The following is a 17,087-nucleotide window of genomic DNA, read 5'->3' on the forward strand; positions in this document are numbered from 1 at the left end:
TTTATAATGTATAAGGAACAGGGACCATTTCAGACACGTTCGATGTCTTGTTATTTCCGTCAGCATTATACATAGGAATGGTGTGACAACTGAATGGTTTAGGTTTCTGTATACTTCAGATGGGTACACGAACAGTGAGATCACCTTTACCTGGAGGAAGGGTCTGGAAGCTTCTGTAGACTGTCCTCAGGAGTCTATCAGTCTGCTCCAGTATGACCTGGTGGGACAGAAGTTATCCACGGAGACGTCCAAGTCCAACACAGGTAAGGACCCACTGTGTGTGTGTGTGTGTGTGTGTGTGTCAAACTTAATAATTACAACAACTAAATTCATGAATTAATAATGGGGATAATAACCCATACCTTTTTTTTACATTTACACATTTACATATTAACTGTAATAAAAGTGTGCGGACAAAATGTATTTGGTATTTTCAGGAAAGCACATTAAAATGTCGAATTCAGGCAAAAAGTTTGCATTCCAAACGGCACCCTATTCCCTATGGGCCATATGGTCAGAAGTAGTGCACCCTATTCCCTATGGGCCATATGGTCAGAAGTAGTGCACCCTATTCCCTATGGGCCCTGGTCAGAAGAGCGCACCCTATTCCCTATGGGCCCTGGTCAGAAGTAGTGCACCCTATTCCCTATGGGCCCTGGTCAGAAGTAGTGCACCCTATTCCCTATGGGCCCTGGTCAGAAGTAGTGCACCCTATTCCCTATGGGCCCTGGTCAGAAGTAGCGCACCCTATTCCCTATGGGCCCTGGTCAGAAGTAGCGCACCCTATTCCCTATGGGCCCTGGTCAGAAGTAGTGCACCCTATTCCCTATGGGCCCTGGTCAGAAGTAGCGCACCCTATTCCCTATGGGCCCTGGTCAGAAGTAGTGCACCCTATTCCCTATGGGCCCTGGTCAGAAGTAGCGCACCCTATTCCCTATGGGCCCTGGTCAGAAGTAGTGCACCCTATTCCCTATGGGCCCTGGTCAGAAGTATACACTATATAGGGAAATTGTTGCCATTTGAGAGACAGCCTATGACACTAACAACATCCATTACTTCTCCCCTGCTTGCTTCATCAGTCTGGTTGTAGGTAATACAGTAGAGCAGCTTCCTCCTAAGAGCTCATATTTCCTTGAACAGCCATCTAAGATGCTTAAGTGGTCAAGCCTAATGCGTGCGGTCTGCCTTTAAAAAAGAACTGTGGGGCTTAAAGCCCTATGAGTGATCCTAGAGAGAGGTGGGAGGGAGTAGGGGAGAGAGAGAGAGAGAGAGAGAGAGAGAGAGAGAGGTGGGAGGGAGTAGGGGAGAGAGAGAGAGAGAGAGAGGTGGGAGGGAGTAGGAGAGAGAAAGAGAGAGAGAGGTGGGAGGGAGTAGGGGAGAGAGAGAGAGAGAGAGAGGTGGGAGGGAGTAGGGGAGAGAGAGAGAGAGGGGTGGGAGGGAGTAGGGGGAGAGAGAGAGAGAGGTGGGAGGGAGTAGGGGAGAGAGAGAGAGAGGGGTGGGAGGGAGTAGGGGAGAGAGAGAGAGGGGTGGGAGGGAGTAGGATACAGAGAGAGGTGGGAGGGAGTAGGGGAGAGAGAGAGGGGTGGGAGGGAGTAGGGGAGAGAGAGAGAGGTGGGAGGGAGTAGGGAGAGAGAGAGGGGTGGGAGGGAGTAGGGGAGAGAGAGAGAGGTGGGAGGGAGTAGGGGGAGAGAGAGAGAGAGAGAGGTGGGAGGGAGTAGGGGAGAGAGAGAGAGGGGTGGGAGGGAGTAGGATACAGAGAGAGGTGGGAGGGAGTAGGGGGAGAGAGAGAGAGAGAGAGAGAGAGTAGGAGGGAGGGAGTAGGAGAGAGAGAGAGGTGGGAGGGAGTAGGAGAGAGACAGAGAGAGGTGGGAGGGAGTAGGAGAGAGAGAGGTGGGAGGGAGTAGGAGAGAGACAGAGAGAGGTGGGAGGGAGTAGGGAGAGAGAGAGAGAGAGAGAGAGAGAGAGAGAGAGAGAGAGAGAGAGGTGGGAGGGAGTAGGAGAGAGAGAGAGGGGTGGGAGGGAGTAGGAGAGAGACAGAGAGAGGTGGGAGGGAGTAGGAGAGAGAGAGAGAGGGGTGGGAGGGAGTAGGATACTGAGAGAGGTGGGAGGGAGTAGGAGAGAGAGAGAGAGGGTGAGAGGGAGTAGGAGAGAGAGAGAGAGGGTGAGAGGGAGTAGGAGAGAGAGAGAGGTGGGAGGGAGTAGGAGAGAGAGAGAGAGAGAGTAGGAGGGAGGGAGTAGGAGAGAGAGAGAGAGTAGGAGGGAGGGAGTAGGAGAGAGCACCAAATAATGCATGCAGAGCAGAATTAGGCCGATACCCACTAATTATCAAAATCCAGAAAAGAGACGTTAAATTCTACAACCACCTAAAAGGAAGCGATTCCCAAACCTTCCATAACAAAGCCATCACCTACAGAGAGATGAACCTGGAGAAGAGTCCCCTAAGCAAACTGGTCCTAGGGCTCTGTTCACAAACACAAACACACCCCACAGAGCCCCAGGACAACAGCACAATTAGATCCAACCAAAAATATAATTTCTTGACACAATTGGAAAGAATTAACAAAAAAACAGAGCAAACTAGAATGCTATTTGGCCCTAAACAGAGAGTACACAGTGGCAGAATACCTGACCACTGTGACTGACCCAAACTTAAGGAAAGCTTTGACTATGTACAGACTCAGTGAGCATAGCCTTGCTATTGAGAAAGGCCCCGTAGGCAGACATGGATCTCAAGAGAAGACAGGCTATGTGCACACTGCCCACAAAATGAGGTGGAAACTGAGCTGCACTTCCTAACCTCCTGCCAAATGTATGACCATATTAGAGAGACATATTTCCCTCAGATTACACAGATCCACAAAGAATTCGAAAACAAATTCGATTTTGATAAACTCCCATATCTACTGGGTGAAATTCCACAGTGTGCCATCACAGCAGCAAGATTTGTGACCTGTTGCCACAAGAAAATGGCAACCAGTGAAGAACAAACACCATTGTAAATACAACCCATATTTATGTTTATTTATTTTCCCTTGTGTAGTTTAACCATTTGTACATCGTTGCAACACTGTATATATACTGTACGTAATATGACATTTGTAATGTCTTTATTGTTTTGAAACTTCTGTTTGTGTAATGTTTACTGTTCATTTTTGTATATTATTATAATTTGTATATTATCTACCTGACTTGCTTTGGCAATGTTAACAAGTTTCCCATGCCAATAAAGCCCCTTGAATTGAATTGAATTTAGAGAGAGAGAGAGAGGTGGGAGGGAGTAGGAGACAGAGAGAGAGGTGGGAGAGAGTAGGAGAGAGAGAGAGGTGGGAGGGACTAGGAGACAGAGAGAGAGAGAGGTGGGAGGGAGTAGGAGACAGAGAGAGAGGTGGGAGAGAGTAGGAGAGAGAGAGAGGTGGGAGGGACTAGGAGACAGAGAGAGAGAGAGGTGGGAGGGAGTAGGAGACAGAGAGAGAGGTGGGAGAGAGTAGGAGACAGAGAGAGGTGGGAGGGAGTAGGAGACAGAGAGAGAGAGAGGTGGGAGGGAGTAGGAGACAGAGAGAGGTGGGAGGGAGTAGGAGACAGAGAGAGGTGGGAGGGACTAGGAGACAGAGAGAGGTGGGAGGGAGTAGGAGACAGAGAGAGGTGGGAGGGAGTAGGAGAGAGAGAGAGGTGGGAGGGACTAGGAGACAGAGAGAGAGAGAGGTGGGAGGGAGGGAGTAGGAGACAGAGAGAGGTGGGAGGGAGTAGGAGACAGAGAAAGGTGGGAGGGAGTAGGAGACAGAGAGAGAGAGAGGTGGGAGGGAGTAGGAGACAGAGAGAGGTGGGAGGGAGTAGGAGACAGAGAGAGGTGGGAGGGAGTAGGAGACAGAGAGAGGTGGGAGGGAGTAGGAGAGAGAGAGAGGTGGGAGGGACTAGGAGACAGAGAGAGGTGGGAGGGAGTAGGAGACAGAGAGAGGTGGGAGGGACTAGGAGACAGAGAGAGGTGGGAGGGACTAGGAGAGAGAGAGAGGTGGGAGGGAGTAGGAGACAGAGAGAGGTGGGAGGGAGTAGGAGACAGAGAGAGGTGGGAGGGAGTAGGAGACAGAGAGAGGTGGGAGGGAGTAGGAGACAGAGAGAGGTGGGAGGGAGTAGGAGACAGAGAGAGGTGGGAGGGAGTAGGAGACAGAGAGAGGTGGGAGGGGAGAGGAGAGAGAGGTGGGAGGGACTAGGAGACAGAGAGAGGTGGGAGGGACTAGGAGAGAGAGAGAGGTGGGAGGGAGTAGGAGAGAGGTGGGAGGGAGTAGGAGACAGAGAGAGGTGGGAGGGAGTAGGAGACAGAGAGAGGTGGGAGGGAGTAGGAGACAGAGAGAGGTGGGAGGGAGTAGGAGACAGAGAGAGGTGGGAGGGACTAGGAGACAGAGAGAGTTGGGAGGGAGTATGAGATGAGAGAGGTGGGAGGGACTAGGAGACAGAGAGAGGTGGGAGGGACTAGGAGACAGAGAGAGGTGGGAGGGACTAGGAGACAGAGAGAGGTGGGAGGGACTAGGAGACAGAGAGAGGTGGGAGGGAGTAGGAGACATAGAGAGGTGGGAGGGACTAGGAGACAGAGAGAGGTGAGAGGGAGTAGGAGACAGAGAGAGGTGGGAGGGAGTAGGAGACAGAGAGAGGTGGGAGGGAGAGGAGACAGAGAGAGGTGGGAGGGACTAGGAGACAGAGAGAGTTGGGAGGGAGTAGGAGACAGAGAGAGGTGGATGGGACTAGGAGACAGAGAGAGGTGGGAGGGAGTAGGAGACAGAGGTGGGAGGGACTAGGAGACAGAGAGAGGTGGGAGGGACTAGGAGACAGAGAGAGGTGGGTGGGACTAGGAGACAGAGAGAGGTGGGAGGGAGTAGGAGAGAGAGAGAGAGAGAGGTGGGAGGGAGTAGGAGACAGAGAGAGAGAGAGAGATAGAGAGAGAGGTGGGAGGGAGGGAGGGAGGGAGTAGGAGAAAGAGAGAGAGGTGGGAGGGAGTAGGAGAGAGAGAGAGAGAGCTGGAAGGGAGTAGGAGAAAGAGAGAGAGGTGGGAGGGAGTAGGGAGACAGAGAGAGAGAGAGAGAGAGAGAGAGAGAGAGAGAGAGAGGTGGGAGGGAGGGAGGGACTAGGAGACAGAGAGAGGTGGGTGGGACTAGGAGAGAGAGAGGTGGGAGGGAGTAGAGAGGAGAGAGAGAGAGAGAGAGAGAGAGAGAGAGAGAGAGAGAGAGAGAGAGAGAGAGAGAGAGAGCTGGAAGGGAGTAGGAGAAAGAGAGAGAGACAGGTGGGAGGGAGGGAGGGAGGGAGTAGGAGAGAGAGAGAGAGAGAGAGAGAGAGAGAGAGAGAGAGAGAGAGAGAGAGAGAGAGAGAGAGAGAGTGAGATAATGTTTCTTCAGGCAGGACACAGCAGATCCCTGGAACAACACCGAGAGGCGAGGAGGAGGCAGTCTCGCAAAGATAGGGATGGAGTGGTCCAGTTACCATAACAAGGAGGGGGAGGACGAGGGCGAGAGAGAGAGAGAGAGAGACAACAACTATTTGCACATTGCTAAATAGCTGATAATATAACACTTGAAATGTCTTTATCTTTTTGAAACCTTTTTGAGTGCAATGTTTACTGTTAATATCTAATAGTTTTTTGTTGATGTTGTTAAATTAGTTTCTTCTCACTTGTTTATTGTTTATTTCACTTGCTTTGGCAATGTAAACATATGTTTCCCATGCCAATAAATCCCATTTGAATTGAATTGAGAGAAAGGAGAGAGAGGGTGTTTAGACAAAGTGTCGTAGTGTAGTGTAGTAGTGTTGTGATTCTGGTGCTGTCTCTCACTATCTTTCCTTCCCCCATTCCTTTGTATTTCCCTCCCTGCCTGCCTCTCTTGCTCTCTCTCTCTCTCCCTCCCTCCCTGCCTCTCTTCCTCTCTCTCCCTCCCTCCCTGCCTCTCTTCCTCTCTCTCTCTCTCCCTCCCTCCCTGCCTCTCTTTCTCTCTCTCTCTCTCCCTCCCTCCCTGCCTCTCTCTCTCCCTCCCTCCCTGCCTCTCTTCCTCTCTCTCTCTCTCCCTCCCTCCCTGCCTCTCTTCCTCTCTCTCTCTCTCCCTCCCTGCCTGCCTCTCTTCCTCTCTCTCTCTCTCCCTCCCTCCCTGCCTCTCTTCCTCTCTGCCTCTCTTCCTCTCTCTCTCCCTCCCTCCCTGCCTCTCTTCCTCTCTTCCTCTCTCTCTCTCCCTCCCTGCCTCTCTTCCTCTTTCTCTCTCCCTCCCTCCCTGCCTCTCTTCCTCTCTCTCTCTCTCTCTCTCTCTCTCTCTCTCTCCTCCTTCCCTGCCTCTCTCTCTCTCTCTCTCTCTCTCTCTCTCTCTCTCTCTCTCTCTCTCTCTCTCTCTCTCTCTCTCTCTCCCTCCCTGCCTCTCTTCCTCTCTCTCTCTCTCTCTCCCCTCTTTCTACTCCTCTCTTCCTCTCTCTCTCTCTCCCCTCCCCTCTTTCTACTCCTCTCTCATTCTGTCTTTCTCTCTCTCCCTCCCCTCTCTCCCCTCCTCTCTCCTACTGTCTTTCACTCTCTCTCCCTCACCTCTCTCCCCTCCTCTCTCCTTCTGTCTTTCTCTCTCTCTCTCCCTCTCTCCCCTCCTCTCTCCTTCTGTCTTTCTCTTTCTCTCCCCTCTCTCCCCTCCTCTCTCCTTCTGTCTTTCTCTCTCTCTCCCCTCTCTTCCCTCCTCTCTCCTACTGTCTTTCTCTCTCTCTCCCCTCTCTCCCCTCCTCTCTCCTACTGTCTTTCTCTCTCTCCCTCCCCTCTCTCCCATCATTCTCCCTCCCCTCTCTCCCCTCCTCTCTCCTTCTGTCTTTCTCTATCTCTCTCCCCTCTCTCCCATCATTCTCCCTCCCCTCTCTCCCCTCCTCTCTCATTCTGTCTTTCTCTCTCTCCCTCCCCTCTCCCCACCTCTCTCCTACTGTCTTTCTCTCTCTCCCTCCCATCTCTCCCCTCCTCTCTCCTTCTGTCTTTCTCTCTCTCCCTCCCCTCTCTCCCCTCCTCTCTCCTACTGTCTTTATCTCTCTCCCTCCCCTCCTCTCTCCTACTGTCTTTATCTCTCTCCCTCCCCTCTCTCCCCTCCTCTCTCCTATCATTCTCCCTCCCCTCTCTCCCCTCCTCTCTCCTTCTGTCTTTCTCTCTCTCCCTCCCCTCTCCCCACCTCTCTCCTACTGTCTTTCTCTCTCTCCCTCCCCTCTTTCCACTCCCCTCTCCTTCTGTCTTCCTCTCTCTCCCTCCCCTCTTTCCACTCCTCTCTCCTTTGGTCTTTCTCCCCCACTCTCCCCCCTTTCTCTCTCTCTCTCTCTCTCTCTCTGTCTCTCTCTCTCTCTCTCTCTCTCTCTCCTCCTCTGTCCTTCTATCTCTCTCTCCCTCACCTCTCATAGACAATCAGCAATTAGTAGAGGGAGGTGTACTCTCCACTTCTGCTAGGCAAAAAGCAATTTGGCGGAATGTTTATTTTAGCCTCTAAATCAATGTATCAAGCAAACTGAATGCTCAAACGGATTGATGAATGAATATCTATAGTTATAGCAAGCGGCGGCCGTGCTACTGGCGGTTTTGTCACAAAACTAAGATCGTCGTTGAAACAAAGACTGTTCTGCCAAGTTGTTGTGTAGGAAGGAGAGAGAGGAAGACTACCTAGTTATTTCCAGATCTCATGTTTGCTCTTTTTCTAGCTTTGGCAACTATGCGTCTGTTTTATTTATTTATTTATTTATAAAAAAATAAATAAAAAAAAACGCCTTTTTCGATCTTGTCTCATCGCTGCAACTCCCCAACGGGCTCGGGAGGTGAAGGGCCAGTCATAAGTCCCCCGAAAAATATGACCAGCCAAGCCACTCTTCTTACCACCGCCCGCTTAACCCGTAAGCACCAATGTGTCGGAGGAAACACCGTTCACCTGATGACCGTGGTCAGCCTGCAGGCAGCCGGACCACAACAAGGAGTTGCTAGAGCGCCTCAAGCTCAACCTCGACAAGGCGGAGCTGCTCTTCCTCCCGGAGAAGGCCTGCCCGCTCAAAGACCTCTCCATTACGGCTGACAACTCCACAATGTCGCCCTCCCAGAGTGCAATGAACCTTGGCAACACCCTCTCGTTCTCTGCAAACATCAAAACAGCGACTCGCTCCTGCAGGTTCATGCTCTAGAGTACGACCCTCCCTCACACAGGAAGAGGAACATCCGTAGAGTACGACCCTCCCTCACACAGGGAGAGGAACATCTGTAGAGTACGACCCTTCCTCACACAGGAAGAGGAACATCTGTAGAGTACGACCCTCCCTCACACAGGAAGAGGAACATCCGTAGAGTACGACCCTCCCTCACACAGGAAGAGGAACATCTGTAGAGTGTGACCCTTCCTCACACAGGAAGAGGAACATCCGTAGAGTGTGACCCTTCCTCACACAGGGAGAGGAACATCCGTAGAGTGTGACCCTTCCTCACACAGGAAGAGGAACATCCGTAGAGTACGACCCTTCCTCACACAGGAAGAGGAACATCCGTAGAGTACGACCCTACCTCACACAGGAAGCAGCGCAGGTCCTAATCCAGGCACTTGTCCTCTCCCATCTGGACTACTGAAACTCACTGTTCCCTGCTTGTGCCATCAAACCCCTGCAACTTACCCAGAACGCTGCAGCCCACCTGGTTTTCAACCTTCACATGTTCTCTCATGTCACCCTGCTCCTCCACACACTCCATTGACTTCCAGACGAAGCTCGCATCCACTACAAGACCCTTGTGCTTACCTACAGTACAGCAAGAGGACCTGCCCCTCCCTACCTTCAGGCTATGCTAGGACAGCAGAGACCCTGACCATCTTCTGAAAACATCTGAAACCCGTCCTCTTCAAACAGTATCTTAAATAGTCCTCCTCCTAACCTAGACCCCCCCCCCGCCAAAATAATAATAATAATTAAATACAAACTGAACCAGCACTTGACCCCCCTTCTAGCTCTGATACTATGGATTGCTACTTTATTGAGGTAAAATGTACTTTCTATATCTGTGATATGTGGTTGTCCCACCAAACTTAAGATTACTGCGCTAACTGTAAGCCTGCTAAATGACTCAAATGTTTAAAAAAATATATATATATTCTCTGATCTGCTCTGTCTTAGGGCAGGGGGTTAATCACGTCCCGTGGGCAGTCAGATACACTATTTTCTCTATATGTCTCTAATTGGTTATATCGCTACAGCCTTTCCAGGTCCAAGGACAATTCTCCTCTCTTCTCGCTGCGTATCTTCTTCTCTCCTGTATCAGTCTCTCTGCTGATACCTACTCTGTTTATCTTTCAGGTGACTACTCTGTCATGGTAGTCCATTTTCTACTACAGAGGAAGCTAGGCTACTACCTGATTCAGACGTACATCCCTCTGATTATGGTGGTGGTGCTGTCTCAAGTAGCCTTCTGGATCAACAAAGAGTCTGTCCCTGCACGCACTGTGGCTAGTATGATAACAACCCTCTGTCCCTGTGTCTAGTATGATAACAACACCCTGTCCCTGTGTCTAGTATGATAACAACCCTCTGTCTCTGTGTCTAGTATGATAACAACCCTCTGTCTCTGTGTCTAGTATGATAACAACACTCTGTCTCTGTGTCTAGTATGATAACAACCCTCTGTGTCTAGTATGATAACAACACCCTGTGTCCCTGTGTCTAGTATGATAACAACACCCTGTCCCTGTGTCTAGTATGATAACAACCCTCTGTCCCTGTGTCTAGTATGATAACAACCCTCTGTGTCTAGTATGATAACAACCCTCTGTCCCTGTGTCTAGTATGATAACAACACCCTGTGTCTAGTATGATAACAACACCCTGTCCCCGTGTCTAGTATGATAACAACACCCTCTGTCCCTGTGTCTAGTATGATAACAACACCCTGTCCCTGTGTCTAGTATGATAACAACACCCTGTCCCTGTGTCTAGTATGATAACAACACCCTCTGTCCCTGTGTCTAGTATGATAACAACACCCTGTCCCTGTGTCTAGTATGATAACAACACCCTGTCCCTGTGTCTAGTATGATAACAACACCCTGTCCCCGTGTCTAGTATGATAACAACACCCTCTGTCCCTGTGTCTAGTATGATAACAACACCCTGTCCCTGTGTCTAGTATGATAACAACACCCTGTCCCTGTGTCTAGTATGATAACAACCCTCTGTGTCTAGTATGATAACAACACCCTGTCCCTGTGTCTAGTATGATAACAACCCTCTGTGTCTGGTATGATAACAACACCCTGTCACTGTGTCTAGTATGATAACAACCCTCTGTGTCTAGTATGATAACAACCCTCTGTGTCTGGTATGATAACAACACCCTGTCCCTGTGTCTAGTATGATAACAACCCTCTGTGTCTAGTATGATAACAACACCCTGTCCCTGTGTCTAGTATGATAACAACCCTCTGTGTCTGGTATGATAACAACCCTCTGTCCCTGTGTCTAGTATGATAACAACACTCTGTCCCTGTGTCTAGTATGATAACAACACTCTGTCCCTGTGTCTAGTATGATAACAACCCTCTGTGTCTAGTATGATAACAACCCTCTGTCCCTGTGTCTAGTATGATAACAACCCTCTGTGTCTAGTATGATAACAACCCTCTGTCTCTGTGTCTAGTATGATAACAACCCTCTGTGTCTAGTATGATAACAACACCCTCTGTCCCTGTGTCTAGTATGATAACAACACCCTGTCCCTGTGTCTAGTATGATAACAACACCCTGTCCCCGTGTCTAGTATGATAACAACACCCTCTGTCCCTGTGTCTAGTATGATAACAACACCCTGTCCCTGTGTCTAGTATGATAACAACACCCTGTCCCTGTGTCTAGTATGATAACAACACCCTGTCCCTGTGTCTAGTATGATAACAACACCCTGTCCCTGTGTCTGGTATGATAACAACACCCTGTCCCTGTGTCTGGTATGATAACAACACCCTGTCCCTGTGTCTAGTATGATAACAACCCTCTGTGTCTGGTATGATAACAACACCCTGTCACTGTGTCTAGTATGATAACAACCCTCTGTGTCTAGTATGATAACAACCCTCTGTGTCTGGTATGATAACAACACCCTGTCCCTGTGTCTAGTATGATAACAACACCCTGTCCCTGTGTCTAGTATGATAACAACCCTCTGTCCCTGTGTCTAGTATGATAACAACACCCTGTCCCTGTGTCTAGTATGATAACAACCCTCTGTCCCTGTGTCTAGTATGATAACAACACCCTGTCCCTGTGTCTAGTATGATAACAACCCTCTGTGTCTAGTATGATAACAACACCCTGTCCCTGTGTCTAGTATGATAACAACACCCTGTCCCTGTGTCTAGTATGATAACAACCCTCTGTCCCTGTGTCTAGTATGATAACAACACCCTGTCCCTGTCTCTAGTATGATAACAACCCTCTGTCCCTGTGTCTAGTATGATAACAACACCCTGTCCCTGTGTCTAGTATGATAACAACCCTCTGTGTCTGGTATGATAACAACCCTTTGTCCCTGTGTCTAGTATGATAACAACACTCTGTCCCTGTGTCTAGTATGATAACAACACTCTGTCCCTGTGTCTAGTATGATAACAACCCTCTGTGTCTAGTATGATAACAACCCTCTGTCCCTGTGTCTAGTATGATAACAACCCTCTGTGTCTAGTATGATAACAACACTCTGTCCCTGTGTCTAGTATGATAACAACCCTCTGTGTCTAGTATGATAACAACACTCTGTCCCTGTGTCTAGTATGATAACAACCCTCTGTCTCTGTGTCTAGTATGATAACAACACTCTGTCCCTGTGTCTAGTATGATAACAACCCTCTGTCTCTGTGTCTAGTATGATAACAACCCTCTGTCTCTGTGTCTAGTATGATAACAACCCTCTGTGTCTAGTATGATAACAACACTCTGTCCCTGTGTCTAGTATGATAACAACCCTCTGTCCCTGTGTCTAGTATGATAACAACCCTCTGTGTCTAGTATGATAACAACCCTCTGTCTCTGTGTCTAGTATGATAACAACACCCTGTCCCTGTGTCTAGTAGGATAACAACCCTCTGTGTCTAGTATGATAACAACACTCTGTCCCTGTGTCTAGTATGATAACAACCCTCTGTCCCTGTGTCTAGTATGATAACAACACCCTGTCCCTGTGTCTAGTATGATAACAACCCTCTGTGTCTAGTATGATAACAACCCTCTGTCCCTGTGTCTAGTATGATAACAACCCTCTGTCCCTGTGTCTAGTATGATAACAACACCCTGTCTCTGTGTCTAGTATGATAACAACCCTCTGTGTCTAGTATGGTAACAACCCTCTGTGTCTAGTATGATAACAACACTCTGTCCCTGTGTCTAGTATGATAACAACCCTCTGTCCCTGTGTCTAGTATGATAACAACCCTCTGTCCCTGTGTCTAGTATGATAACAACCCTCTGTGTCTAGTATGATAACAACCCTCTGTGTCTAGTATGATAACAACCCTCTGTGTCTAGTATGATAACAACACCCTGTCCCTGTGTCTAGTATGATAACAACACTCTGTGTCTAGTATGATAACAACACCCTGTCCCTGTGTCCAGTATGATAACAACCCTCTGTGTCTAGTATGATAACAACACCCTGTCTCTGTGTCTAGTATGATAACAACCCTCTGTCCCTGTGTCTAGTATGATAACAACCCTCTGTCCCTGTGTCTAGTATGATAACAACACCCTGTCCCTGTGTCTAGTATGATAACAACACCCTGTCCCTGTGTCTAGTATGATAACAACACCCTGTTCCTGTGTCTAGTATGATAACAACACCCTGTTCCTGTGTCTAGTATGATAACAACACCCTGTTCCTGTGTCTAGTATGATAACAACACCCTGTCCCTGTGTCTAGTATGATAACAACACCCTGTTCCTGTGTCTAGTATGATAACAACACCCTGTCCCTGTGTCTAGTTTGATAAAAACACCCTGTTCCTGTGTCTAGTATGATAACAACCCTCTGTCCCTGTGTCTAGTATGATAACAACCCTCTGTCCCTGTGTCTAGTATGATAACAACACTCTGTCCCTGTGTCTAGTATGATAACAACCCTCTGTCCCTGTGTCTAGTATGATAACAACCCTCTGTGTCTAGTATGATAACAACCCTCTGTGTCTAGTATGATAACAACACTCTGTCCCTGTGTCTAGTATGATAACAACCCTCTGTCTCTGTGTCTAGTATGATAACAACCCTCTGTCTCTGTGTCTAGTATGATAACAACCCTCTGTCTCTGTGTCTAGTATGATAACAACCCTCTGTCTCTGTGTCTAGTATGATAACAACCCTCTGTGTCTAGTATGATAACAACACTCTGTCCCTGTGTCTAGTATGATAACAACCCTCTGTCCCTGTTTCTAGTATGATAACAACCCTCTGTGTCTAGTATGATAACAACCCTCTGTCTCTGTGTCTAGTATGATAACAACCCTCTGTGTCTAGTATGATAACAACCCTCTGTCTCTGTGTCTAGTATGATAACAACACCCTGTCCCTGTGTCTAGTATGATAACAACCCTCTGTGTCTAGTATGATAACAACACTCTGTCCCTGTGTCTAGTATGATAACAACACCCTGTCCCTGTGTCTAGTATGATAACAACACTCTGTCTCTGTGTCTAGTATGATAACAACACTCTGTCTCTGTGTCTAGTATGATAACAACCCTCTGTCCCTGTGTCTAGTATGATAACAACCCTCTGTCCCTGTGTCTAGTATGATAACAACCCTCTGTGTCTAGTATGATAACAACCCTCTGTCCCTGTGTCTAGTATGATAACAACCCTCTGTGTCTAGTATGGTAACAACCCTCTGTGTCTAGTATGATAACAACCCTCTGTCCCTGTGTCTAGTATGATAACAACCCTCTGTCCCTGTGTCTAGTATGATAACAACCCTCTGTGTCTAGTATGATAACAACCCTCTGTGTCTAGTATGATAACAACCCTCTGTGTCTAGTATGATAACAACCCTCTGTGTCTAGTATGATAACAACACCCTGTCCCTGTGTCTAGTATGATAACAACACTCTGTGTCTAGTATTATAACAACACCCTGTCCCTGTGTCCAGTATGATAACAACCCTCTGTGTCTAGTATGATAACAACACCCTGTCTCTGTGTCTAGTATGATAACAACCCTCTGTGTCTAGTATGATAACAACCCTCTGTCTCTGTGTCTAGTATGATAACAACACCCTGTCCCTGTGTCTAGTAGGATAACAACCCTCTGTGTCTAGTATGATAACAACACTCAGTCCCTGTGTCTAGTATGATAACAACCCTCTGTCCCTGTGTCTAGTATGATAACAACACCCTGTCCCTGTGTCTAGTATGATAACAACCCTCTGTGTCTAGTATGATAACAACCCTCTGTCCCTGTGTCTAGTATGATAACAACCCTCTGTCCCTGTGTCTAGTATGATAACAACACCCTGTCTCTGTGTCTAGTATGATAACAACCCTCTGTGTCTAGTATGGTAACAACCCTCTGTGTCTAGTATGATAACAACACTCTGTCCCTGTGTCTAGTATGATAACAACCCTCTGTCCCTGTGTCTAGTATGATAACAACCCTCTGTCTCTGTGTCTAGTATGATAACAACCCTCTGTGTCTAGTATGATAACAACCCTCTGTGTCTAGTATGATAACAACCCTCTGTGTCTAGTATGATAACAACACCCTGTCCCTGTGTCTAGTATGATAACAACACTCTGTGTCTAGTATGATAACAACACCCTGTCCCTGTGTCCAGTATGATAACAACCCTCTGTGTCTAGTATGATAACAACGCCCTGTCTCTGTGTCTAGTATGATAACAACCCTCTGTCCCTGTGTCTAGTATGATAACAACACCCTGTCCCTGTGTCTAGTATGATAACAACACCCTGTCCCTGTGTCTAGTATGATAACAACACCCTGTTCCTGTGTCTAGTATGATAACAACACCCTGTTCCTGTGTCTAGTATGATAACAACACCCTGTCCCTGTGTCTAGTATGATAACAACACCCTGTTCCTGTGTCTAGTATGATAACAACACCCTGTCCCTGTGTCTAGTATGATAACAACACCCTGTTCCTGTGTCTAGTATGATAACAACACCCTGTCCCTGTGTCTAGTTTGATAACAACACCCTGTTCCTGTGTCTAGTATGATAACAACCCTCTGTCCCTGTGTCTAGTATGATAACAACCCTCTGTCCCTGTGTCTAGTATGATAACAACACTCTGTCCCTGTGTCTAGTATGATAACAACCCTCTGTCCCTGTGTCTAGTATGATAACAACCCTCTGTGTCTAGTATGATAACAACCCTCTGTGTCTAGTATGATAACAACACTCTGTCCCTGTGTCTAGTATGATAACAACCCTCTGTCTCTGTGTCTAGTATGATAACAACCCTCTGTCTCTGTGTCTAGTATGATAACAACCCTCTGTCTCTGTGTCTAGTATGATAACAACCATCTGTCTCTGTGTCTAGTATGATAACAACCCTCTGTGTCTAGTATGATAACAACACTCTGTCCCTGTGTCTAGTATGATAACAACCCTCTGTGTCTAGTATGATAACAACCCTCTGTCTCTGTGTCTAGTATGATAACAACCCTCTGTGTCTAGTATGATAACAACCCTCTGTCTCTGTGTCTAGTATGATAACAACACCCTGTCCCTGTGTCTAGTATGATAACAACCCTCTGTGTCTAGTAGTATGATAACAACACTCTGTCCCTGTGTCTAGTATGATAACAACCCTCTGTCCCTGTGTCTAGTATGATAACAACACTCTGTCTCTGTGTCTAGTATGATAACAACACTCTGTCTCTGTGTCTAGTATGATAACAACCCTCTGTCCCTGTGTCTAGTATGATAACAACCCTCTGTCCCTGTGTCTAGTATGATAACAACCCTCTGTGTCTAGTATGATAACAACCCTCTGTCCCTGTGTCTAGTATGATAACAACCCTCTGTGTCTAGTATGGTAACAACCCTCTGTGTCTAGTATGATAACAACCCTCTGTCCCTGTGTCTAGTATGATAACAACCCTCTGTCCCTGTGTCTAGTATGATAACAACCCTCTGTGTCTAGTATGATAACAACCCTCTGTGTCTAGTATGATAACAACCCTCTGTGTCTAGTATGATAACAACCCTCTGTGTCTAGTATGATAACAACACCCTGTCCCTGTGTCCAGTATGATAACAACCCTCTGTGTCTAGTATGATAACAACACCCTGTCTCTGTGTCTAGTATGATAACAACCCTCTGTCCCTGTGTCTAGTATGATAACAACCCTCTGTCCCTGTGTCTAGTATGATAACAACACCCTGTCCCTGTGTCTAGTATGATAACAACACCCTGTCCCTGTGTCTAGTATGATAACAACACCCTGTTCCTGTGTCTAGTATGATAACAACACCCTGTTCCTGTGTCTAGTATGATAACAACACCCTGTCCCTGTGTCTAGTATGATAACAACACCCTGTTCCTGTGTCTAGTATGATAACAACACCCTGTCCCTGTGTCTAGTATGATAACAACACACTGTCCCTGTGTCTAGTTTGATAACAACACCCTGTTCCTGTGTCTAGTATGATAACAACCCTCTGTCCCTGTGTCTAGTATGATAACAACCCTCTGTCCCTGTGTCTAGTATGATAACAACACTCTGTCCCTGTGTCTAGTATGATAACAACCCTCTGTCCCTGTGTCTAGTATGATAACAACACCCTGTCCCTGTGTCTAGTTTGATAACAACACCCTGTTCCTGTGTCTAGTATGATAACAACCCTCTGTGTCTAGTATGATAACAACCCTCTGTCCCTGTGTCTAGTATGATAACAACCCTCTGTCCCTGTGTCTAGTATGATAACAACACCCTGTCCCTGTGTCTAGTATGATAACAACCCTCTGTCCCTGTGTCTAGTATGATAACAACCCTCTGTCCCTGTGTCTAGTATGATAACAACCCTCTGTCCCTGTGTCTAGTATGATAACAACCCTCTGTCTCTGTGTCTAGTATGAT

At 47.6% G+C, this 17,087-nt stretch overlaps 1 protein-coding gene across 1 annotated transcript in view; it reads left to right on the plus strand.

Annotated features, from left to right (window-relative positions):
• Positions 1–17,087, plus strand: part of LOC115125074 (gamma-aminobutyric acid receptor subunit alpha-4-like) — a 71,051-nt gene that overhangs the window by 3,840 nt on the left and 50,124 nt on the right. The window contains 2 exon segments of the mRNA XM_065019094.1: positions 120–263; positions 9,310–9,462. Of these exon segments, the coding sequence (XP_064875166.1) occupies positions 120–263; positions 9,310–9,462 (297 nt within the window).

The sequence above is a fragment of the Oncorhynchus nerka genome, linkage group LG6 (assembly GCF_034236695.1).
Source record: "Oncorhynchus nerka isolate Pitt River linkage group LG6, Oner_Uvic_2.0, whole genome shotgun sequence".
In the NCBI taxonomy this organism is placed as follows: domain Eukaryota; kingdom Metazoa; phylum Chordata; class Actinopteri; order Salmoniformes; family Salmonidae; genus Oncorhynchus; species Oncorhynchus nerka.